Below are 24,030 nucleotides of genomic sequence, written 5' to 3'. Positions count from 1 at the left end.
TACCCGGGGACGGGTGGGTCACTAATGCTAATCAATGCCCTTTTCTGCCCAAGCCAGTTTGGATTGAGTTTGTCACTTGCAACAGAATTTGGAGACTATCCTTTGAGACCCATCTCAAATGTCATTTTCTCTGTGAAGTGTTCCCTCCCCTGACCTGAGTCAGTCTCTCATCAGTGTGTCCCTTGGTGCCTGTACTTCCCACACTGGGCTGCGCTCTGTCCACCAGCTGAGGACCACACGGGCAGGGACCGAGTGTGATGCTTCTCCTCCCTGCCCGCAGAACTGGGCCAGGCTGAGCAGCCCTTCGGCAGACAGTCAATGAAAGAGCAAGGCCATGTTGCAGCTACTGGTCACTCTTGCTCCTTCCCCTGGGGAGGCAGCCCTGCCTCCTTCCTTCTGGTGACAAGGCAAAAGTCGTAATACAAGACCCCTGGTTACCTTCTGGGGGTCCTCTCCCTTTCCTAACATTCACAAAGAGACCAGTGTTGGCAAACACATATTGCTTTATTTAGTGTTTCTCTGGATTGCAGAAGTGTCAGCAGTGGGTGAGACCCACAGAGGCCAGAGGCAGCTGCGCAGCCCCGGCGCCCTCTAGGGAGGTGTGGGGGGGAAGCAGCAGAAAGAGGTGATGCCCCTGCAGCTCCTCCCAAGGCCAGCCCCTTCCCCAGGCTCCCAGGACAGGGAGGGGGTCAAGGGCCAGGAAAGGCCCTACATCTTTGAATTGGGGCCAAAGTCCGTGAGCAGGGTGTCTGTCATTCTAAGGCATGGACTTAGGCAGGAGTGCTCCTCCCACCCGGTGGCCCCCAACGGTGATTGCTGGTCAGAGAGCCACATGCACCCTTAAGACATGAGCCTGCTTCCTGGGGCCCCTGTCCCTGGGAGAGGCAGTGAGGTGTGTTGAGGACAGGCCCCGACCTGCTGGATGAAGGGCAGGTCCCTTCCCCTCTTTGGACCTCTGTCTCCTGCTCTGTCACACCAGGAGGCTAGACTAGATGATCTCTCAGAGTCTTCCATATTCTACAGTCTAAGACTCCTTCTCCCACTCCAGGATGCCCTCAGGCTAGATGATGATATTGAAAGGGCATTTTTAAGGCAGGAAGAAGGGGGCAGGCAAGGGTGGTCTCAGCCCCCAGGGAGATGTTGGAGTGGGCTGCAAAGGGTACAGATGGGCAGGCAGGCAGACAGACAGACAAGATGCCAAGGGAACGAGGACAGTGGCCTGGGCAGTGAAGAGGGCACCAGGGCCCAGACTGCCCCACGTCTCAGTGACATTCCCTGCCCTGCTGGAGTCAGGGAAAACACATCCAGTGTGTCTTGGGGCGGGAAAATGGCTTTTTTAAAAAATAGTTTCCTACAAAGCATCAAAAAATCTCAGAGAAAACCTCAGCAAAAGTTCCCTTCTCTCAGATATTTGGCATTGGCAGTGGGGCTGGCACAGCTGCCTCTGGCCCCAGCTTTCCTATTGCTGTAGCCCGGCCTGGCCCACTCCTGGGGCAGCTCCCTGGCCCCGCTGCTCCCTCAAGAGAGGGGTGAGCAGGGGACAGGAGTTTGTCAGTGGGCTTCGAGGTGTCTCTGGGTCCCTGTCTGGAAGCTCGAGTCTTTGGTAACCGGGAAGGGGAGGAGGGGACAAGCAAAGCATTGGGAGGTGGGAGGGGGTCCAGTGGGCGCCTTCATCACCGAGAGTTCAGCCGTGGGGCCACCTGTGGGGAGAAGCCCAGCGGGTGAGCAGAAGCAGACAGAGGCTCTCTAGCCACTTGTCTCCATGGGTTAGATACATGCAGTAGCAGTTGGGGGTCCAGTGGCCTCGGTCCAGAGACTCTGATCCTACTCCCATAGGAATCCCTGCCCTGGCCAGAGGGGGCCTCTCCTCCTACCCATCACACCTAGGTCTTCCCCACCTCCCCATGCTGCCATCTGTATGACCCTCTGCACTGTGGGGGCTCAAGTGGCCCCTTCCTACGGCTCTCAGTGAGCAATGGGATGAAGGGGGTGGTATGAGACCCATGGGAGAGGTGCCCAGCCTCTGCCAAGGAAGCCTTGGCCACCAGAGGCTCCACCCTAGCCCTTGGGCTATCAGCAGGGAAGCAGGGTGTTGCCTGCCAGGCCCCACTCACCACAGCCAGGTGCCCGTTCTTGGCCTTGGTGATAAGCAGTTCCGAGCCAGGTGTGAAGTCAATAACGCCATCCCTGCCGGGGCCCCCTGCAAACGTGATGCTAGAGGCAAGGGGGTGCATGAGGACTGCCCACGTGTGCACGCATGGGCCCCCCCAACCCCAACCGCCTCACCTGCCCTGGTTGATGTTGATGTTGTTCACACGGTCAGCGCTGAGGGCCACCTTGGTCAGTGTCTCAATCACATGGTCACTCTGCAGCACCACGTCCCCCTGGGGGACCCAGACAGGGCAAGGGGTCAGGCCCTGCCAACAGCTAGAGAACCGACCCCCTGCCCCCCAATCTCCCATTCATTCCCCACCCCCCCAGGCCCCACATGGGTACCTTCTGCTTATTGTCCTCACGCTGCACGTGCAGCACAAAGAGGCTGTCGCTTAGGCTGCTGACAGAGATTCCTGAGGGGGAAGGGCTGAGGTCAGGGATCAAGGGTCAGAGCAGGGCTCTCCCTTGCAGCCCTGGCCTCTGCTCACCGGTCAGGTTGGCGTAATCAATCCTCTGCTTGACTTTGGCGTCCTCCACGATGACCACAGCGTTGGGCGTCAGCAGCAGCTGCCGGGAGCGGGGCTTGTAGCCCTTTCGGTCATACTTCACTACAGGCACTGCATACTGGGGACAGAGGGTGTGGTGAGGGGTGGGGGGCGCTGAGGGGGCTCACCCTCTGTCCAGGCCCTGAGCCCCCGTCCAGCCCTCGGGCAGCAGAACTGTGCTGGACTAAGGGCTGTAGGCAGGGTCTCACCTGGATGGGCTCAGAGCCAAGAGCTTGCAGCACTTTGGGGCTGATCTCATCTGTACCTGCAACCCAGATGGGGACAGGGCAGTCAGAGGAGGAGAGAGGAGACTAGGATGGTGATGGAAGGTTTGAGCACTGGAAAGTCAGGGGCTCACCAAGCCGCGTGCTGATGAAGAGCCTGGGGACACTCTGGGGGTAATTGTCCTTCTTGCCCTTGAAGATCTCACTAGCCACGGCTTTCTGCTGCAGCTGAGGAGACAAGGGCAGGGGGCAGGTTACAAGGGGTAGGGACCATTAGGCGGGGGGCATGGTGGGGGTGGGAGGCCAGCCTCAGGAACTGAGACAGCCTCTCTCACCCTTTCTCTGGCCCCAGCACCAGGAGGCTGGGCCCGGCCACCAACACTCTCATCCGCCCCTCCTCTTCCTCACTCCCTGTCCCCACCAACTAAGGCAGAGGGCTCCCCAGAAGGGTCATGACAGCATTGTCAGGATCCAAGCCCGACTACGGGGATAATTCCCCACCATATCAGGCCCTGGAGTCCCTGAGAAGCTAGCTGATTGCTAACACTCAAAACTACTACAAGCTTTCTGAACTGGGTGGGTCCCTTAGCATCATGCAAGACTGAGTTGACAAATACAAGGCACATGAGCCACCAAGGTCTGTCTCTGGAACCATGGCAGACATTACCAATTGATCAGAGTGAAGCTGCAGCCTCTTCAACGCAGGGCTCTGGACAGCCTCTGCCAGTCCAGTGGAGACGGCCCAGAAGATGAACCCTATTTGCCACCCAAAATCTACTCCGGCCTCTGCTTCATACATGAAGCCAAATGGGGGCTGGGATCCACTCAAGGTTACATGATAAATCAGGGGTAAAGTGCTGCAGGCCAGCACTCTTGGTGGGCACCCACTGCTCCCCTGACCCCCTGCCAGCCCATGCCCACCTCCTCGGCTCCGTACCTGCTGCTTCCACTCCGGGCTGATGCTCCGGCAGTACTTCCACACCATGTTCTTCACGCACAACTCCCGAAGAAGCTCCGAGGCCTGTGGGCACGAGGGAGGGAGGTCAGGGCACCCAGACAGCTGGCTCCCTTCCCTCTGAAGACAAGAGGCATGTGCCCGCCAGCCGGTCTTTGCCTAAGCAACACCTCCTCAACCTGGACAACCCTTCCATTCCTCAGCTGTTTCTCTCAAAAGAACTCATCCTCCATGGCCCAGCTCCAGTTCCCTTCCCTGGGAGCCCTCCTGACCGCTCCTCTGGCCACAGGATTATTAGGCCCCTCTGCTGAGCACTCTGAGGGTCCCTAAGTCAGCAGCAAGGGCTCACGGACCTCACGCAGGGCAGGTGGGGGTGTGGGCCAAGAAGTGTCCAGGACATTCCGGGGCAGCTGCCGCCGCAGGTTGAGCAAAAAAGAGGTGCGCACGTGGTCCAGGAAGAAGGCGTTCTCGGGGCAACGGGGTGCGTGGCGCAGGATGAAGCCACGGATGAGCCTGGGGTTGGGGGCCCGACAGGGATGGGGGTGAGAAGCCTGGCAATGGAGCCCCCCACACACCTTGCTCTGCAGCCCCCTCATGGCACTCCCCTGCTCACCGCCGGATGGTCTGTGCTGCCCACTTCCTCTTGGCCGCCTTCCTCCGGCCCAGCGTGCCACGCCACCACGACTGAATGCAGATGGCTGCAGAGACCACAGACGGCTGGCCTTATTTCCTCACCATGGTGGCCCACCCTGGTCCCAGACCCTGCCCCTCCTCAAGACCCTTGGGCCGCCGAACCTGATCGCTTCACCCGGAGGAATTTCTGCCGCCAGTGAAAGCCCCTCCAGGCGGCTTGGATCTTCGTGGCTGTGGTTGGGAAAGAAAGTCAGTTGGCCAGAGCTCAGGGGAACCAGCTGGGGGCCTGGCACTGCTCACTGAGCGGCATGAACGAGCGAGTGGTTGAACAAGCTATTGGTGAGAGGACAAATAAGCGAAGGGAGAGTAAATGAAAGAGAGTAGGAGGGGACAAAGGAACGCGGGAACATGCCCCGAGTTTGTACCCAGGGGCAGGACAGATGGCGGGTGCTGGAGCTGGTAAGGAGGAGGGCGGCTGAACGTGGGTGAGGTGGACTTCCTGGAGAGGAAGCCCAATGCAGTGATCTCTTTCCTGCTCCCCAGAACGGATCCCCTGGGACAGGAAGGGTGGGGCCTCTCACCCAGGCTCTGCCGCCGGACCTCCAGGGCATCCTCTGTGGCAAACAGGGTCTTGGGGAAGCGGATGAAGATCTTGGTCCTAGGACAGCAGCAGTGATCAGCCCCTGGTGGCCACCTCCGTGCCCCCCAAACACAGGCATGGGCACCACTCACCTGCCCATCTTGTATTCTTCTGGCTTGTAGCCGAGATGCCTGACCAACACGGCCACCCCATCCTGGGGCCGTCCTGCCCATGTGGGCCATGTTTCTGGGCACAGCGACTTGTACCTGGGGACAGGAGGAGCAGAAATGCATCCAAACCCCACCCCAGCCAGTGCCCTTCTCTGGGGGACCAAACCAGCTTTCCTGGGCACCTGCTGGGCACTCCCACTGACTTGCAGCTCACAGAAAGCCTGGGAGGTCACCTTGTCACTACCTCACTTTAAAGATAAGGGAACAGGTATTCTCACCTGCCTAAGGCCCTGGGGCTAGAAAGTGGCAGAGTTGGAATTCACACCTGATTGATTCCCCCAACCCCTAACTCAGGATAACCACCCAGCTGCTCTGTCCTTTCTGAGCCGATGGGAAACTGTCCTCTCAGAGGCTTTGGCCATCTCGTGGTGACAGGCATGTGGATGCAGGCCTCACTGACCCCTGACCAGGAGCTCTGAGGGCAGGGCCTGGGGCGCTAGTGTTTTCTCTACTGAGCTTGACATTAGATCTGCGGCATGGAGGGGTCCCTGACCTGGGTCTCTCAGCAGCTCAGAACCTCAGCATCCTAGTCTCTGAAACTGGCCAGGAATCTCAGTCCTCCCTCCCAGGATCTAGGAGCCTCCTTGCTGTCCACCCCCTTCCCTGGCGCTGAGCCAGGCCCCGCCCCCACCTCTGCAAGAAAACCTCGTATTTGCGGCGATAGGCAAAGCCGGCTCTGCGCACGCGCAGGTTCTCCATCAGCCCCAGGTACTTCACCTGGTGCCGGATCAGCACCTCGTCAAAGCGGCCTGAGAGAGGGATAACTGGGTGGTCAGCGGGCTTTCAGACGGCCCGTCGCCTCTGCAGCGAGGCACAGCCCCCACCGGCCACGCGGCGGGAGCGGCCTACCGGGCTGTTTGGCGTCATTGGGCTTGATGCAGCGGACATAGGCAGGCTCCTTGGACTTCAGGATCTCCACCAGCTGCAGGAGGCTCATCTTGAACTGGGTGGCGACCTGATCAGCAGAAGAGAATGGAAGGTTGGCCAGAGCTGGGCTGAGGCCGCTGATCCCTGCAGCCGTCCCTTCCTGGGGCAAAGCAGCACCACTACCCCCTGCCCTGGTTGGGCCCTTAGTTCCTCCGGTCACCCCTCCCTCACAATAGAGGAAGGGGCCGGACTATGTCCACCCACATCCCTCTAGCTGGGCTACAGACCTCTGCTTAGGAACCTTGCTCCCATCTAAAAATCCTGCTCAGGTCTCCCTGCAACTTCAACCCTACATCTCCCTTTGGCAACAACTCTTTCTCTTTCTAGAATCTCAGGGCACATTCCTAAACGATATGTCCTACATCTATGTATTCATCCATTATCCCTATACACTGCTCTGTAGGCCCTTCAAGGATCTCAGGCTTGGGTGAAGCGGACTCTGCAGCAAAGACTTGCAATCCATCGTGACCCCATTAATGGCAGGGGCGTATACCCGGGGGTTCTTGGAACCCCAAGAAGGGGCAACTAATCCAGTCTGTGGGGTAGGGGGCATCAGGAAAGGCCTTCTGGAAATGACCCTTTGGCTAAGATTTAAAGGATAAGTAGGAGAGAGCCAAAAGGAAGAGAGGAGAGGAAGACATTCAGGCAGAGGGGCAGCCTGAGTGGAGGCCTGATGTGCACAGGGAGCTGTGAGCAGTACAAGGATCCTGATGGGAATAAAAAGAGAGCATCAGAGAGGCAGGCAGAGGCAGCATCACGGCAGGAGTCAAGAATCACATTAGGGAGACTGAATTTTATCCTGAGGGAAATAGGGAGCCAAGGAGCATTTGGAGTGAGGGAATGACAGGAACAGATCTGCATTTGGACTATCTCTACAGCAGATATGTGGAGCCAGGAGATGAGGGAGGAGTCTGGCTGGCTCAGAGGACTGAACTGGAGCAGTGGTTATGGGGAAGGGCCAAGTGGGAGGAGCTGAGAAGTATTCAGGGAGCAGAAATGGGCAGATCCAGTGGTTGTCTGGATGAGAGAGATGGGGGAGACTGAGGGTCAGGGATGCTGCCCAGGTTTCTGACCTGCAGGACTGGGTGGAGGGCGATCCCTGTCCTGAGTTAGGGACACAGAAGGAGCAGGCCTGAGGGACCTAGCAATTGAGGGCCCATTATAGACCAGTGGAGTCTGCTGCCTGGAGGCCACTTGGAGGAGATCAAAGGATATATGATTCTGCGGCTTGCTGGAGAGGTCTGGACAGGAGTGGCTGTGTCCTCACGGGAGGGTGGGGGGGATAGTGAGGCTGGGAGCATGAGAGTGCTCAGGGCAGGGGGTGGGTGGGAAGTGGAGGGAAGGGTCCCAGGGGGTCTCAGCCCACTGGGACATGTAGCACTCTGGCTTCTACCTCCCGACTGACCTCGCTCTTCCTGGGCTGCCCTGGCCCTCCTCCTGCCAAGCCCAGCAGCCACCCCCTGCCCAGCTCACTGGAGCTCTCCCCGCATCCTACCCTACTGGCCACACCTGCCTTTCCCAGCTTCACTCCTCGGTAATGTCACTTTCCTGTCGACCTCCTGGTCTTTTGTGGACTGTATGTCTGTGTGTGCCCTCTCACTGCCTGCAGTGCCCTCCCATAGGTCTATCTGACACGCACCTACTCATTCCCAAGTTATCTCAGATGCTTCCTCCTCCAGGAAGCCTTCCCTGACCCTCACCTCTTCTACTTTGTATTCTAAGTTTCCAAAGCACTCCGTGCACATTTCTATGAGAGCATCTATTCATTTTTGGATTCTAAGTGCCTAACAATGTCTGCTACAAATGTCTGCTGAGTAGGTGAATGCCTGCAAGCGCCCACACAGAGACAGGTGTATATACATATATGGACATGCACACAGACACACATGGGTCCACACTTAGAGACAGATGCACACACAGGAGTAGGCACAGATGCACCCAAGGGCAGCCTCCTAGACACACACAGATGAGCACACAGGCACCAACAAACACACGAGCTCACACGCACACTGCCAACTCCCAGGCTCGTGCAGGCACTCGTCCACGCCCCCGTGCACACACATGCCCCCTTGGGTCCCACGCCTCCACACCGTCTCTGGCCGCTTCTTGTCACTGAGCTCGCTCCGGTCGAAGCACTGGCTCATAATGGGACTCTCCGAGCTGCACATGGTCTGTGAGGGCAGAGCAGGGGTCAAGGTGGGAGCACAGGGCAGGCAGGACAAGTTCCTGGGGCAGAGGTCATTCAGGACCCAAACCCGGAGCCCTCCCTGAGGTCCTCCTCACCTCCTTCAGGTTCCGGAAGAGAAGGTCATTGTTTTTATCCAGAAACCCTAGGAGGGAGAGCAGATGTGAGGTGAGGGAAAGCCCCTCCCCCCCGCCCACTGAGGGAACCGAGCCCCAGGATCCTCACCCGTCACGCTGTAAGTCACCTCCCCTGCGTAGTGCAGAAGGCGGAACTCCCCTCGGCCCAGGGATTTCCTGGTCCGCTGGTCGGCCAGCTTGTGCCTGGGGGTGACAGGGAGAGGAAGGTACAGACTGCTGGCCAGAGCTGTGCCCCCTGCCTGTTGAAGAGACTCTGAGAGAGGAACCAGGCATCCAGTAAAGAACAGCATGCTCAGGGCCGCCCCACAGCCCACTGCGCTGGGTGGTGACAGGGCAAGTTCATCGGCCTCCCTGCACAGAGGCGGCTGCTGAGGCTTAGGGAGGAAGATGGCCTTGCCCAGAGTCATACGGTGCCAGGACCGAGACCTGGGCCTCCGCACTGCCAGGGCTCGCTGGACAGAGGGTTACATTCATTGCCTCTGCCTGCTGCACGACTGCTCAGAGGGCTGAGGGCTGCCCACTGCATTTTAAGAATGGAATCTGCCTCAAGAGATTACTTAAGTCTTAAACATGTTTATACCCTTTAGCCCATTTTCTACTTTTGAGAACTATTCCAAGCAACTAACCAGAGATGCAGGCAGAGATTTAAGACACAAAGATGTCTGTGGCAGCCCTGTTCTCCCAGCAGAAACCTGGAGGCTGCCCAGGGACCCCAGAGGCTGGGTGAGAGCAGCAGAGTATCTGTGGGTTACAGCCATCAGAGGAAGTGTTTTGAGGAAATTTTTCTGTTTGATGATACAGGAAAACACTCAGGATATAACATTATCCCGAGCCTTATACACAATGAATTCTCAACTATGAAAAAAAAAATGTATAGAAAAAGGCAGGGAGGAAATGCCTTGAATTGTTAACAGTGATGACCTCTAGGTGACAGGATTACAAGTGGCTTTTGCACACATTCCAACTTTTCTCTAATGAGCAACATTATTTTTACAATCAGAAAAAGGTTTTTAATATACTATTAAGCAAAAAGTGCTCAGGGCTTCGGCATTCGCAGCCCTGGGACCAAGTGTCAGCCCTGCAGCTTACTAGATGTGCGATAACTGTGGGCCAATGACTTCACCTCTGAGCCTCAGTAAAATGGAGAAAGCACCACAAACACCCCCTTACAAGGTGGCTTCAGGTTAGCGGAGATGACGTGCACAAAATACGCTGGCCAGAGCTGGGACAGGGGGGTTTGTTTCTTCTCTCCCTCTCCCCACTGTAGGGGATTCCTTATCTTAGCAAGTTTCATTCTCAACAAAGAATAAAGTGGAAGCCACGCTCCTAGCTCCTGACTTTGTGGAGACCACGAGCTGGGCTTTGCGCTCCCGTCCTTGACTGAGCACCTGCCCTGCTCCTCTCCTTGTGGCTGGTGTTTCAGGACTGTGGGGGATGCTCTGCCTCAGGGGAACCCCCGCCCCCAAGCGCGCCCTGCAGCCCACTCACGTCAGCAAGTGCGGATGATGCTTGACTGTGTCCTCCAACTTCTCCAGGAAGGTCAGATCTGTGGCCTCCCCAGGGCGCAGACACTCCTCATCCTAGAGGGTGTGGCACAGGGTGCAGCATGTATCAGGGGAGGGGCTGGAGAGCACAGGAGATTCAGGGGCACTGTGCCGGGAGGCACAGACGCAGGGGAAAGGGGTAGATCACAGGAAGCCTCCTGTAGACAGCTTCCTGACCCAGCCAGCACCTCACCTCACCCTCCATGCACAGCCCTGCCCTGCCCCTGCTCAGCCTCAAACTCTGGCCCTCTATGGACAGGCCTGGAGAGAAAGGGAAGGGGATGATGTCCTCCCACCCAGCCCCGAACACAAGGCCTTGGAGGAGCAGAGGACTCACCAAAATGGAGATGATGCCCTTGAACTTCTCCTCCACCAGGTCACAGATGATCTTGTTGTTGAAATACTGGACAGGCTCCCACTGAGGGGTAAAGGGAAGGAAGGCATCATCCTGGGGTCCTGGGACGTCTCCCAGTGAGACCTGTGGGCCAGGGAACACCCGCAGGCTTGCACTTACCGCGATGCCCTCGGCCTCATATTCCTCCTGTTCCGACTTTAGGGTGAGCTCGATGAAGAGCTGCTGCAGCTTCTCGTTGCAGTAATTGATGCAGAACTGCTCAAAGCTATGAGGGAAACAGAAGAGGCCACAGTTCTCGAGGGGGACACAGGACCAGAAGCAGGGGACAGATGGCATGAGGCCCCAGAGCAGCTGAGGGAAGAAACACAGGGCAGGACCTGGGGTGGCTGGGGGAGTGACTGGCAGGAATGAGAGAGGCAGGGGGACAGAAGAGAGGCACCAGGACAGAGGAGACAGGAGGAGAGACAGGCAGAGGCATGGGGGCTGCTGACCTATTGTGCTGAAACACTTCGAAGCCATAAATGTCCAGGAGCCCAAGGACCGTGGTGCTCCGCCAGCTGGGGCTCTCAGCATCCTAGGGTCATTCAACCGAGAGCATGGGTTCCCATTCAACCGAGAGCGTGGGTCCCCATGTCCGCCAGCTCCCACCCCCAGTCCCCCCTGAACTGCCCTCCCTGCTGCCCTGGAAGCAGCATGGGCCAAGCCCTCACCTTGGAGGCCAGCGACCTGTTAATCTTCTCGACCAGCCAGGTAAAAGTGCGACTGTACACAGCCTTGGCCAGGGCGTCTCGTGCATATGCAGCCTGTTCCAGGTTTAGCGGGCTCAGGAGCTGCAGGCACCGAGTGTGACAGGGCGATGAATGCTGCAGACCCCTTCCCATCCTCCTCCCCTTCCGGCTCAGGCTGAACCCCAGGAAACTATGACCACTCTGCCCTCCCTGCTGGGGGGTGGGGAGCATCAGAGGAGGACACAGTGGCCACACCAGAGGGAAGGTGGCATAGGGACAAGAAGCCTCATTCCTAGAGGTGGGAGTCTTGGTTCCAGCCTGACTCCAACACCCTCTTCCTGTGTGACCTTAGCCAGCTCCCTGTGCCTCTCTGAGCCACTTGCCTTCCATCCTTCCAGTATTGCTGAGAGGACCAGCTGAGCAGACCAGGGGAAGGGGGAACGGTGGGAGCAGGGGCTGCCCCGGAACACCTGCACCCCTCACCCCACCTCCTGAGGCAAAGGCTTGGCTTCACCTCTTCTCCCTTGGCGATGATCTTCCTGTGTGTCAGGGCTTCCCGCAACGTCGAGCCTTCTACACTGAGGAGCTGCCGAGGGAGGAGGTGGGCATGGTAAGGGTGTGCCCCCCTCGCCTCAGCTGCTCTGCCCTCGCCCGCTGCTCACCCCGCTCACCCTGGTCAGATACTTGAGCTGGTTCTCGGTGGTGACCTGAGCATTGCTCTCCTCATCGGCAGCAAAGTGGATGTTGCCCAAATGCAGGACGCTGGCCACGATGCTCAGCAGGTCCTGGGGGAACAGGCAAGGGGCAAGTGGGAGTCACAGGAGGGGCTGAGAGTCCCACGAGGGTAACCAGTGGGTGGTCGGATGGAGCAGGGAATGGGTGGTAAAGCGTCTGAGAGGAAAAGGGGGCTATAAGTGGAAATAGGCTGGAAAAGTGGACTGAGAATTTCAGGGTGTGATGGGAGGAAAGGGAGAGTCCCCAGCAGAGGGCTCACCTCCACTTCATCCTCAGTGAAGTCGATGACTGTCAGAGCCTTCCTGACGACCTTCCAGTCACTCTTGTCATTGATGGAGGAGACTTTGGCACACTGGCCCTGTAGGAAGGGCAGAGCTGGGTTACCCGGCCCGGCGCTGTGCTCCCTGGGTGGTACCTGCCCTGCCCGCCAGTTACTCACCTTCACCAGGTACAGGTAGCTCTGGGGGTTGCGTTCCAAGCCCAGCCTGCGCAGCAGCTCCTCCTCGCCCCCCTCCAGCAGCTGGTAGAAGATGTGGAAGTTCCTCTCCCCATGATTCTGGTGCACCACTCGGGACTTCTCCAGGAGGTAACTGAGGATGTGGCCACCCACGGGGGCACCCTATGGGCAGGGCGGGACGTGGTGAAGGCTCAGGGGACTGAGGAATGGAGCCCATCTTCCCCTCCCTCCCCTGCGCTCGTGGGCTCAAGTCCAGCTCTGCCACTAGCTGCGTGGGCTCAGGTAAGTCACTCCTCTGGCTTCAGTGTCTTCATCTAAGGAATGAGGACATTCAGCCCCATCTACTTGGCAGCTCCACTTGGATGTCCGACTGGCAGCTCAGACTCAACAGGCCTGAAACAGACCTCCTGGTGTCCCCCTCCTCAGACTAGCGCCTCTCTTCCCAGCTTGGTCAATGGTTACTCCACCCTTCCAGGTGCGCAGGCCAAGATGTCTGCAGTCCTCCTGGTAGCCTCTGTTCTCCCACATCTCATGTCCGATCAGAGAGCCAATCCTGCTGCCTTAACTTTCCAAACATCCAGAATCCAACCACTCCTCACCACCTCCACCGCCACCAAACTGGTCCCAGCCACTGTCATCTGTCACCTGGATTTAATAATCGTCAGCTTCGTAACTAGTTTCCCTGCTTGGCCTGGTTCTCCTACCATCTGTTCTCCACAAAGCAGCCAGAGCAGTTTTTAAGAGGAAAGTCACATCATGACACGCTTCTGTTCCGAACCTTCCAACGGCCACCCTTCCACTCAGAGTTTAAAAAAAAGTTCTTTTTTTTTTTTGTGAGGAAGATCAGCCCTGAGCCAACATCCATGCTAATCCTCCTCCTTTTTGCCGAGGAAGACAAGCTCTGAGCTAACATCCACCGCCAATCCTCCTCGCTTTTTTCCCCAAAGCCCCAGTAGATAGTTGTATGTCATAATTGCACAGCCTTCTAGTTGCTGTATGTGGGACTCGGCCTCAGCATGGCCGGAGAAGCGGTGCGTCGGTGCGCGCCCGGGATCAAACCCGGGCCGCCAGCAGCCAAGCGCGCGCACTCAACCGCCAAGCCACGGGGCCGGCCCTAAAAAAAACTTCTTACAAAGACTCAAAAGGGTCTGCACCATCCCACCTCCTCTGCTGTTCCTTGACCCCTTGCTCTCTTCTCCAGCCACTCTGGCCTCCCTGCGTCCTTGAACACACCAAGCACCCTCCCACCTCAGGGCCTCCGCACTGGCTATTCCCTCTGGCTGAACTGTCTCCCACGGTATCTGTATATCTTGCTCCCCTGTCTCCATCAAGCCTTTACCAAAATGCCACCTTCTCAGTGAGCCCTACCCTATCTGCCTTATTTAAAATAGCAACTGCCCCTACTGCTTATCTCATTTTATTCTTTGCCATGGCACTTGTCACCTAAATTACCTTTTGCTGTTTATCATCTATCTCCCTAGAGGCAGGATTTTTGTTTCACTGCTGTACCACCAGCACCTGTAACAGCGCCTGGCACACAGCAGGCACTAAATAAATATTTGCTGGTGCCAAGGCCTTGGCCAGTGGGTGCCTACCGAATGGGAATCCCACTCTCCCAGCCCTGACACACACACACACACAGTACCTTGAAGTCAAACTGCACGTCCATGTATTTCCCGAACCTGCTGGAGTTATCGTTCCGGAGGGTCTTGGCGTTTCCGAAGGCCTCGGAGTGGACGGAGAGATGAGGGACATTCTCTTCCCACCCTCTCCCCCCCCCCCAGATGCTGCCGGCCCCTCACCTCCAGCACAGGGTTGCTCTGCAGCAGCCGGTCCCGCACAGCGCCCCCCCGCTCAGGGGCTGGGCAGGTCTCTGCATAGAACTGCAGCAGCCGCTTGGTGGCCTCTGTCTTGCCTGCCCCGCTCTCCCCAGAGATCATCACTGCCTGGTCCCGGCGCTCGGTGCGCAGTGCCCGGTACACAGTGTCGGCCACCGCGAACCTGGGGCAGAGGCTCGTCAGGAGCTCAGGCGGTGGGAGTCCCACAGGTAGGACTGGGGGCCACTCTCATATCTGGTTGGAGTTCCCTTGTGGATGGGAGTTGGGTGTACCCTTGGGGGACCCTCAAGGCTGGGTCAAGGGAGATCCTCCACAGTTGAGGATGGGGACCACTTTCAGATGGAGGACTCAGGGGATCACTCACAGGTGGGGGTATTGGAGGTCATTCAGGGGGAAGCTGGGGTCTCTCACAGGTAGGGCTGGGAAGTCCTTCAGAAGTGGGGGTCAGAGGGCCCCTAAGGTTGGGAGGCCATGCCCAGGTAGAGTTGGGGGAATAAGTTATGGGTGTGAGTTGGGGTGGGGGCTAGGGAGGCTCCACCCAGAAGGAGTTGAGACATTCATCTCAGGTGGGGATTGGGGTCACACCAGGGTGAGGGATTGTGGGATTCCTCACGGATGTGAAGAGTGATTCATCTCAAGTGGGAGGTCGGGGGTCATTTTAGAGTGAGGGTCAGACGAGGTCATCTCAGATGGAAATGAGGGGTCACTCACAGGTGGGGTGGCACCTCATAGAAGCTGACACCACGGTAACGCTCCATGTGCTGCCGGCTGTAGATCTGCAGGTCCCGGTAGGGGTTGACAGAGACCAGGACAGGGCCAATGTAGGTCTGGGAGTCAAGGGAGAAAGGTCAGAATTTTCTCCCAGAAGCCCCTGATGCCTCTCTCCCCCCCAGCACCCCCACTGTCTTCCCACTTGGGTCTCACATAAATGAGGTTCTCCCGGAACCGTCGCCGCAGGTTCTCGATGAAGGCTGCCTCACTGGTGAAGTTCTCCAGCAGCACAAAATCTTGTACCCCAACCCGGTCACGGGCAGTCAGTGCACTCTCCATGGTCACCCGCACCCCGTCACTGCCCAGGGCCTGCAGGGAATGGGCCACAGGAGAGGGTCAGAGGCAGCAGGATAAGAGAAGGCCACTTCTCCCCCTCCACCACAGCCTGCAGGACTGAGAGGGCAACCAGGGGCACACGGACAGAGGAGGCCCGGACACAGGACCCAGAGAACACCCAGGAGACGGACCATGCTGGGTACAGCAGGCCTGGGTCACAGGAAGCCAGCACATGGAACACTGAGGACACGGGTCACACAGAAAAACACACGGGGCACATGGGACTTGGACATAGGACACTGGAGCACAGAGGACCCAGAGGGCATGGGAGCAAGGCCACTGAATCCAGGGAGGTGCTGGTTTTGTGTAGAGAAAGGGGGGTCATGAGAAGGAACTCCCTGGAATAACAGAAAGAATGCTGTGTTGACCTTGGACAAATCCCCTCCTCTCTCTGGGTTGCTTCCTCCTCAAGGAGGAGGAGTTGAGTTAGACCAGGTGACTTCAGGTCCCTTAGCTCTGGGCCGTGTGTGACAGGTACTTTAGAGGACGAATGGCTCAAAGTGAATTCTGCACAAAGGGTGGGGCTATCTCTCCCACCCCAACCACCAAAATCTCCAGGGAGAGAGTATCTGGGGACCAAGCAAGAGGCCATCCCCAGGCCATAGGAGAGGGATTCCCCCAGAGGGCCTCCCATCCCAGCTGGGCCCAACACTCACCCCAGAAAGGGGGCCCTCCCTCTTGTGGCTGGGCCCCGCCCTCCCCCCCAGCTGCTGGGCTCTGCAGACACCCTCCTCCACTGAGGGCCCTGAGAAGCCTCAAGGGAGTGGGGGTTTTACCACGGAAAGCCCAGCTGCCTCAGAGTCCATCAGAGGGTGAGGAGAGGAACGGGCTTAACAAGGCCTTCTCCCCACACCACACTCTTCAAAGAGGGTCTGGGGGCTCTGGGAAATTGACACCAAGAGTGTGAAGGGTCAGAGAAGAGCAAGGTGGCGGTGATGAGAGGGGGTGTAGATCCCAAAGAGGCCACCAGGTCTTCTCCAACCACAGACCACCCAGATCTCTAGCGCGGGGCACCCTCCCCATCTGGCCGGGGTGCCTGCCTCTCCCAGGTCTGTCCCTCAACGCCCCCCTTCCAATCCTGCCCCGAAGCTCCCGCCCCCTTGCCCTCCGGGTGACGGGTCTCTGTGCTCTCAGCCCTCCCTGGGGGCTACTCGCCTGGCCCCGGGTCCGAGCGCCCCGCGGCCCTCCCTGCCTCTGCCTCCTCCCCCTGCAACTTTCCGGGACGTTTTTCCACCCGAAATTCCTGGGCCGCGCCCGCTTCCTGGAGGGGCTGAGGCGGCGCCGCGAGGCAGGGAGGGACGCCCGGGACCCCTCGTCCTGCCCGCCACCTCTGCTCACCGACGCCCGGTAGCGCATCCTGCCCGGCTGGCCTGGCGCCCTGCTCCGCTGCCCGTGCTCTCGGTTCGGGCTCGGCGGCGGCGGCGGCGGCGGCGGCGGCGGCGTAAGCGAGGGAGGGGCCGGCCCGCCCCCCGCACCGCCCCCTCCGCGAGCCTCCGAAGCGCGGGACTCCCCGGCCGCCCCCGCCTCCCTCGAGGCTGGGACTCCGGGGTCCCTCTGCAGCTGGTGGGGGTGGGGTAGGAACTAGGGGGGATCTCGGGGCGGGGGTGGGGACGGGGGTGGGGGCAGGCGGGGGTGGGGGCGGGACTCCCCGCCGGGCAGGGGCTCCGCCTGAGTCAGGTTTTCCAGGAGGGACGTCGTTGGTTCCAGGGTGGGGCCCGGAACCCGCTCGGCCGCCGCGTCTACGCGGACCCGGAACTCACTTCCGGGCTTGTGTCTACACTACGCACCAGGCCAGGCGCGGGACAACGGCTGAGGCCCCTGGGTCTCCGAGGAAGCAGGATTTCCCTCCCCCCTCACCCAACCTCGAGTCCCGGGAAAGTTAAAAATAGAACGAAATGTCCAAATACGGCCTGCGCGCCCAAGCGGGCGGAGCCTCTGCCGGACACTGTCCACCCCCATACACTCTCTAGGGGGTGGGCCCCGCGTCCTTAAACCCCAAGAAAATCTCTTTAGGTTCCCGCGTCAGCACAGAGCGCGCGCCCCGACAGAGACGGCCACAGGGCGCCTCTGCCGAGAGCACCATGTGCCCGGCCCCTACGGAGGTCTCAGTTTCCCATCTGGGAAATCCACGTCTGACTTCCAGCCTTCGGGGCCAATACCCTTCTCCCCTATCCCGGGCACCCCAACTAGGGCCTCTGTGCCCCAGGAGCGCCTCACTTCTCTCTCTCCTCTGGAGGGTGTCTCCCTCTGGGGATCCCTCTGGATCCCTCCATACTCTCTGCCCAGGACGCCCTCCCTCTCCCAGACAAGCCCCCAGCAGCCCCACCCTCGCGAGGCTCTTGGGAGGCACCAGCTTGAGGGGCAAACTCTAGCTCAGATGCCACCCTGGTGGGGGTGGTGACGGCTAGTTCTTACAAAGGCTGGGCTGTTTCTTACAAGCTGTGTGACTGCGAGCAACTAACTTAACTTCTCGGAGCCTCTTCATCCTTAAAATGAGGCTAACACCTGCCTAAAAGGGTTGTTGAGAAGGCTAAGATAAAGCACTAAGGCACCTCTAGGCCCTCAATAAACATCACTTCCCTCTCTCGGCCAGACATTCATTCCACACATGCTTGGGACAGACGGGGCACACTTCCTATCTAGTGGGGAAAGCCCCTCAGGCGTGTCTGCCAGTTACAAAGGGTTCTCAAGAGCTTTACCTGTCCCTCACTTGACAGATGCGGAACCTGAGGCGCAGTACGGGCGACACTGACTTGTCGTAGGGGGGAAAAGGTAGAGCCGGGATCCAAAGCCCCAGCGCGCCCCGCCCTGGGACCCAGGCTCCCCGGGGAGGGGGCGAGGCTGCGGCAGGTGCGGGCTGCAGCCTCGTGGAAAAGGCTCATTACCTCGAGAACAACAGCCCTGCTGGAGCCACGGCCCAGGGGACCCCGCGGGGGATGCCAGCTGGGAGATGGGGCCCTCTGGAGGGGTGAGGGGACTGGGTGCCGCCGCGCGCAGCTGGGAGACGGGTGGGAGCAGAGAGTGGGTATTAAACGCCACCGGCAGAGGCGGGCTCAGGGCGGGAGGGGGCGCCCTCCGCGGTGCCCCTAGGGGCAGAAGGGGGCGGGAGCGGGGAGGGGACTCAGCCTCCAGCCCACCCGGGGTGGGGGGGTGCCTTAGAAGACCGGGGAAGGGAGTCGAGCGAGCCCCCCAGAAGCGCGGCTCCCCTGCGGGCAGGGGCCCGGGGCTGGCGCAGCCCGGCTGGCGGGCCGGAGGGCGGGGCGGAGCCTCCCGCCGCAGTGCCCGCCCCGCCCGCCGCCGCCGCGTCAAGCGGCTGGAATGAGGAGAATCCGCGTGCGGAGGGGTCCGGCCGGCCGGCCCGCTGCCCCGAGCCGCGCCGCCGCATTCCCGGGATGCCCGCTGGCGCCCACGCGGCCGCCGCCGGGTGCCGGAAGGAGGGGGCGTCTCCGCTACCGGGCGGGCCTGAGGGCAGGCCACAGCCCCCGCCACCCCCACGGGCCCGCCCCGCCCCGCTGGACGGAAGCGCGAGCCGGGGAGAAGGGGTAGGGAGGCGGGGACCCGAGGGTGACAGATGCTGCGACGAACTAGGCAGCGCCAGGCGCTTCCTGTCTTCTGAGCGCTCTTATGGTACTCCCTTCAATGCCCCCAGCCAAGCCAGGAGGTCTGTATTAGTACTCCCCTTCTACAGACGGAGAAACTGAGGCTGAGCAGGTGGATGACTTGTTTAAGCTCTCAGGACTAGTAAAAGGAGGGATGGGGTTGGAACGGGAACTCTAGCGCTCACTCCTCCTGCAGGGCTGCCTTGAGGGAGAGAGGCCAGCCTAGGGCTGGCAGATTTCCAAGCTTCTCCTAAAGGTTAACACACTACCCTGCCAGGCTGTGACCTTCCTCAATGCCCTCCTGACTGCAGTGCCCTGTACACAACCCTGTCCATGCTGTGTGACTACTGACAAGTAGGCCTTAGGAGTAGCAGCTAGGGAGTGGGCCATGGCCTTTGGGCCCCCAGCATGGCCCCGGACCTAGGGGCTGGCTGCAGGCTGGGGTGCTGCCACGGCCCCTGAGTGACCCAGGACTTAAGTTCCCAAGGCTGCCTCTGGGTCTCCTCCCACATAGGGAGATGTTTCCAGCAAAGGCAGGGATGGGGCAGGCCCAGGAGACCTGGGTCATCCAGAGCCCTTTACCTAGTGTGGGCCAGGTGCACCCAAGCCTGACCTCTGGAGGAGAGGGGAGGGCAATGGGCAGCCTCAAATGTTCCCCCAGCCCAGGGCCACCCAGGCCTTGAGAGGGTATTCTGAAGACCCCCAGATCGCTGCTATAAGCTGATTTCCACAGAGGCAGCCTCATGACCTGTTGGGGCAGTGGAAAGAACCCTAGCCTCTCTCACCTGCAGCGCAGTGCTGGGTGCAGAACAGGTCCTCAATTTATCTTTGTCGAATATATCTTAGGTCTGGGCCCAGGCTGCCCCACCAAGGACTGTTCTAGACTCAAGGGAACCGTTGTGAGGGGCAATGGGGAGGAAAAGTGGGGCCTTAGGGGCTCTACCTAATTGCTCACAGGACCCCAGTCAGGGGCTGTACACTCTAGCTTCGGAGCCATGGGCCTTTGGCCTGCTAGACACTTCTGCCTGGGGGTCCAGCAGAAGTAAACAGAGCACCTTGCCCCCTATCCTTCTTGTTTAATATCCTGTAGGTAGAGAGAAGGGAGGCACCTCCAGCTAGTCATCACCACCTGACCTCAAAAGGCCTGTCCTGTCCCTCCACTCCTCACACCAAGAGTCAACACTCGCCAAACCCCCCACCCCCTGCTCCTCCATCACTGCTCCACTCCTGACCGGGCAGCAGCCTCCAAACTGGCCTCCCTGCCTTCCTCCTCCAATCCATTTCCCCACAGCAGCCTGTGGTATTTACAAATGCAAATCAATCAATTAACATCTCATGTTAATAGAGTGAAGGTTTATAGGGCACCGGTCCATGTGCCAAGCCCATGTGCCGAGCCTGTACTTCACACCCACTGCTTCTTGCCAGGCCCCTGAGTATAGACTCCAGCAGCCCCCTCTGTCCTCAGTTTACCCCCCTGCTCCTGCATTCTTGTGTGACCATAGGGGTGGCCCTCTCCAGTCCCTTCTCTCCCCATGCCTCCCTCACCACCACACAGAGCCAGGAGAAGCTGCTCCCACCCCTGCCACCAGCCACATGTGGCTCTCTAAGCTTCTTGCCTTTGCACCTGCAACTTCCTTGGCCCAGCGCACCCTCCCTCCTCCCCACCTGACTGACTCTTAGTCATCCTTGAAGACTCAGCTCAGGTATCACCTCCTCCAGAACCCCTTCCGACTATCCCCAACACACAGCCCCCTCCTTATCGCTTTGCGCTCTAATCGCCGGTTTTCTTGTGGGTCTCTCCCAGTAGCCTGCTCCCGCCCGGAGCGTACACCCAGTCCGGCACACAGTCGGGGCTCAATAACCCCTCGTAGACGCCTGCATAAATGAATGAATCACAGAGCCCGGGAGTGTGAGCAGGAGGCCGGAGCGCGCTGGGAGTTGCATAAGGCCCTGGGCCAGCCATTCATTCTCTCATTCATCTCGGAGGCCCCCATCTACCACACTCACGCCGAGGCGCGCAGAAGCCACTGGCGCGGCTGGGTCCGGGGGGCGGAGAAGGGGAAGGGGCGGGGCTCGGGCAGCTTGTGCGGAACCCAGAGGCAGAGCCTGGCTGGTGGAGGGGCCCAAAGGGCGCGCAGGGTGCCTGGGTCCCGGGACCCCAGCTGCTCCTTCCCGCCCTCACGTTACCCGCAAGTAATCTAAGTCTCTACCCGGCCTAGTTCCGGCGCCAGCGGGTCCTGGGACCACGTACGGCCCGGGCCGAGCCGACCCTCGGCCCCAGCGACCCCCGCCTCCCGCACGGTAGCTCGGCGCCTGGCCGCCTGCCCGTTGCCCCCATCCCACCCGCCAGCGGAGGCCTCTACGGGCCACGCGGCTGCTGGCCGCCCGGCGCCCGGGCCCCGTGTACCCACCGTCTCGGTTCTTCGCGTGCGTGGGCGGGGGCCAGGCTGGGCGGCGTGGCCGGCTCCCCAGTGCTCGGCCCTGGCACGCTCTCCCCGCCCAAGGCCCGCCCGGGGCCGGGCCGCTGCCTGTCGTCATCCCGGGCAGGGCCCAGGCCTCGGCGCGCGCGCGCGCGCGCGCTCCCTCCGGCCCCGCCCGGCCCTGGCGGCCCTGGCCCTGGCCCCGGCCCGCGTCCGCGGAGACTTGGTGCCGCACACTCCGCAACCAGCTCCTGGGACGAGGCGCGTCACTGTCACACACACACGCGCGCGCACCCCCCTTCCAGCCAAAGACCCGGCCCACTCGCTGCAGTGTTGGGTGGGTGGGTGCATCTGATGGCTTTCTCTCCCTCCTCATTCTAGGGCCCCTTTGCATCCCCAGAGCAAACCCGACCCTCCCCTGCGTGCCAGGCCGGGTCAGTTCTTGTCCCTTTGTGACTACCTCCCTTCACTCCCCCCTACCCCCACCCCGCTACTGCTCTGAGTTGGCCAGTCCCAGTTCTTTGGGCCAGACGGAGAAAGGCGAGACATTAACTGAGCCTGTACTATGCGCCTGGAGCGCATAGATCCTTTGATCTCAGAGCAGCCCTGTCACCAGTTCATAGCCCCCTGAGGATCAGGGAACCAGAGGAGAAGGGGTTCAAACTCAGATTCCTGCTTCGAAAAACCCTGCCCCTAGTGGTGCTTAAACCCTCACCCCTTCTTGTCCAATCTGTTCCGGTCCCACCAAGGATCAGAACCCCTCCCCACTGCTCACCACTTTCCTGAGGGGTTTGCTTAAGAGGGGCTACTGGGCCCTGGGGAGACACTGCCACCCTTCCTCCCAGCCCAGAGCATCCCAGCTTACAAGCTTGCAGGGTCTGTGGGGATGAACCACGCGGATGATCTCCCCGGTGGGTATCAGCTCCACTTGCAGCGCCATTCTGCCTGTGGATAGCCAGCGTGCAGAGCACTGGGGCCTCTGAGCAAAAGCTTGCCTGCCTGCTTGCCCACTGGCTCTGGCTGCTCCCGGAGCCAGGAATCTGGTCTCACGCCGGGATGGCCACTTGGTTCAGCTTCAACTCCAGCCCCAGGGGATGTGTCTGGTCCAGCTCCTCAGGACACAGCTGGAGCAGCCCAGGTCTGATTGGGAGGCCTCTTGGCCCAGTGGGTTGGGGCAGGAAGAGGAGGGGCTGAGGGATGGAGGAAATGCCTGTTGTCCCAGGTAACCAGAGGAGCTGATGCAGTGCAGCCACCGTGGGGGACCCTGGGCTCCAGGTCAAAGGGTAGGAGGCTTTTCCCCCCAGCAGCTCCATGGCTGGCCTCTCTCGCTGCCCACTCACTGGTGAAAGCTGGAGAGCACAGTGACCACTCCCCAAACCAGAACGCACATCCTGCCCTAAGCCAAGAGGATCCATCAATAGGCACTGCCCCTCCTGCATGCTCCCCAGCTTGCCTGCCTCCCACAGCAGCAAGTGAGCCCCTTGAGTTTGAGAGGCTAGGGCTGGTGGGGGATGGCCATGTTGGGCAGAGGGGTTTAGCTGGAGAGGCAGGGGACACTCTGAGGAAGCCCCTGTCCCACCCTCCTCTGGAGCCTCAAGCGCTTGGGAGGTTGGTCCCTGGGTTCCTTGGCTGTGGGCAGCCTTAGCTCTGTTCGCTTCTTGCTTTTCCATAGTACCCTCATGTGCCCCCTAACCAGCATGTTCCTGTTTTTCTGTCTTTATTGTTGCTAAATCACAGCTGACACTTTCCTGGCCTGGGACTGAGCCCTCTAGTCTCCAGCCATTCCTTATAGGAAGTGAGAAGGGGGAAGTGGATGAGGGAAAGCAACCTTTCCAGAGGGAGACACTGGCATAGGAGGGGCAGAGGCCAGTGGGCCTCTGCTGGTCTTGACAGCCCCTCGGGCAGGCATCTTCCCCCAGGCACCCTTCCCTTTCCTCCCCACAGCTTCCCCCGCCCAGGAAAGGCCAGCAAAGCTTCCTTCCTTCCTCCGGGAAGCACATCTATCCAAGGCAGGCTCATCCCCGGCAGCCACACAATGGCCCTTATCAGCCTCGGAGCCAGGCGCAGAGACCCAGCACACACGGAGTCTCACATATTTCCTGTTTCCACCCAGCGGGTCATGGCTGGGCCCAGAGCGGCCATATCCTGACTGGGGCCGAGAGGAGGGAGAGCACTCCCCCTTCCCCTTCCGCCTCTCAATCACTGCTGCACTCACCCCTCCCAGGCAAGGAGCGCCCTGCAACAGGAGGCGGGGTAGGGGTCTGTGAAGACTTAAGGGGGCAGGGGAGAGGTGGGCACGTGGAGGACAAAAATGCTCCACAGCAGGAGAAACGGGGGAGCCCTGGAGTCAGAAGCCCTGAGACCCAGGCCCAGGGCTACATTAATCAGAATGAGGAGGTAGGTATAGGATTGCTCTGTGTTTTTTGCAATTGTTCTCTCACAATAATCTTGTGAATAGGTTCATTATTTGTACTTTACAGACAACTGAGACTCCTATGTGGATAGAGATGGAACTGATTCAAACCTAGGTCTTGACCCCAGTCCTGTTTCTGGTCCTGCGTAACACCACAGCTGCCTGTGTAACTCCAGAGGGCTCATGCCACTTCTCTGAGATTTGGTTTCCCCATCTGCCAAACAAATGGTTGTGCACGTGAGAAGGAATGAGGTGGGCAAGTGC

At 59.7% G+C, this 24,030-nt stretch overlaps 1 protein-coding gene across 3 annotated transcripts; it reads right to left on the bottom strand.

Moving 5' to 3' along the window:
* Positions 1–485: 485 nt before the first annotated feature.
* Positions 486–22,471, bottom strand: MYO1C (myosin IC). Of its 3 annotated transcripts, none has more exons than XM_058560131.1 (32): positions 22,219–22,471; positions 15,152–15,307; positions 14,939–15,054; positions 14,192–14,390; positions 14,035–14,115; positions 12,372–12,551; positions 12,192–12,290; positions 11,869–11,982; positions 11,712–11,783; positions 11,180–11,299; positions 10,961–11,043; positions 10,629–10,734; positions 10,452–10,532; positions 10,059–10,150; positions 8,659–8,753; positions 8,532–8,578; positions 8,339–8,419; positions 6,171–6,276; positions 5,953–6,070; positions 5,244–5,357; positions 5,093–5,169; positions 4,674–4,742; positions 4,492–4,576; positions 4,232–4,391; positions 3,861–3,944; positions 3,058–3,151; positions 2,909–2,964; positions 2,643–2,778; positions 2,497–2,567; positions 2,287–2,384; positions 2,115–2,214; positions 486–1,700 (listed from the first exon to the last, which is right to left on the bottom strand). In XM_058560131.1, the coding sequence occupies exons 1-32, from the start codon at positions 22,291–22,293 to the stop codon at positions 1,674–1,676; spliced, it is 3,192 nt and encodes a 1,063-aa protein (XP_058416114.1). In that variant the 5' UTR covers positions 22,294–22,471; the 3' UTR covers positions 486–1,673. The 3 variants fall into 3 exon arrangements, with proteins under 3 accessions (XP_058416114.1, XP_058416117.1, XP_058416116.1); XM_058560134.1 differs by lacking the exon at positions 22,219–22,471 and adding an exon at positions 21,345–21,433; XM_058560133.1 differs by lacking the exon at positions 22,219–22,471 and adding an exon at positions 16,673–16,754.
* Between the last annotated feature and the right edge of the window lie 1,559 nt (positions 22,472–24,030).

The sequence above is a fragment of the Diceros bicornis genome, chromosome 18 (genome assembly GCF_020826845.1).
Source record: "Diceros bicornis minor isolate mBicDic1 chromosome 18, mDicBic1.mat.cur, whole genome shotgun sequence".
NCBI lineage: Eukaryota > Metazoa > Chordata > Mammalia > Perissodactyla > Rhinocerotidae > Diceros > Diceros bicornis.
This window is presented reverse-complemented; position numbering and strand designations above follow the sequence as displayed.

What these genes read in the sequence shown, in the direction of transcription:
- MYO1C (XM_058560131.1), bottom strand. Translation starts at nt 22,293, where the DNA reads ATGGCGCTGCAAGTGGAGCTGATACCCACCGGGGAGATCATCCGCGTG. An exon ending in GCTACCTGTACCTGGTGAAG is followed by an intron (nt 12,291 to 12,371) that starts GTGAGTAACTGG and finishes CCCTTCCTACAG; the next exon opens with GGCCAGTGTGCCAAAGTCTC. An exon ending in CTTCATCAGCACGCGGCTTG is followed by an intron (nt 2,965 to 3,057) that starts GTGAGCCCCTGA and finishes TCTGGGTTGCAG; the next exon opens with GTACAGATGAGATCAGCCCC.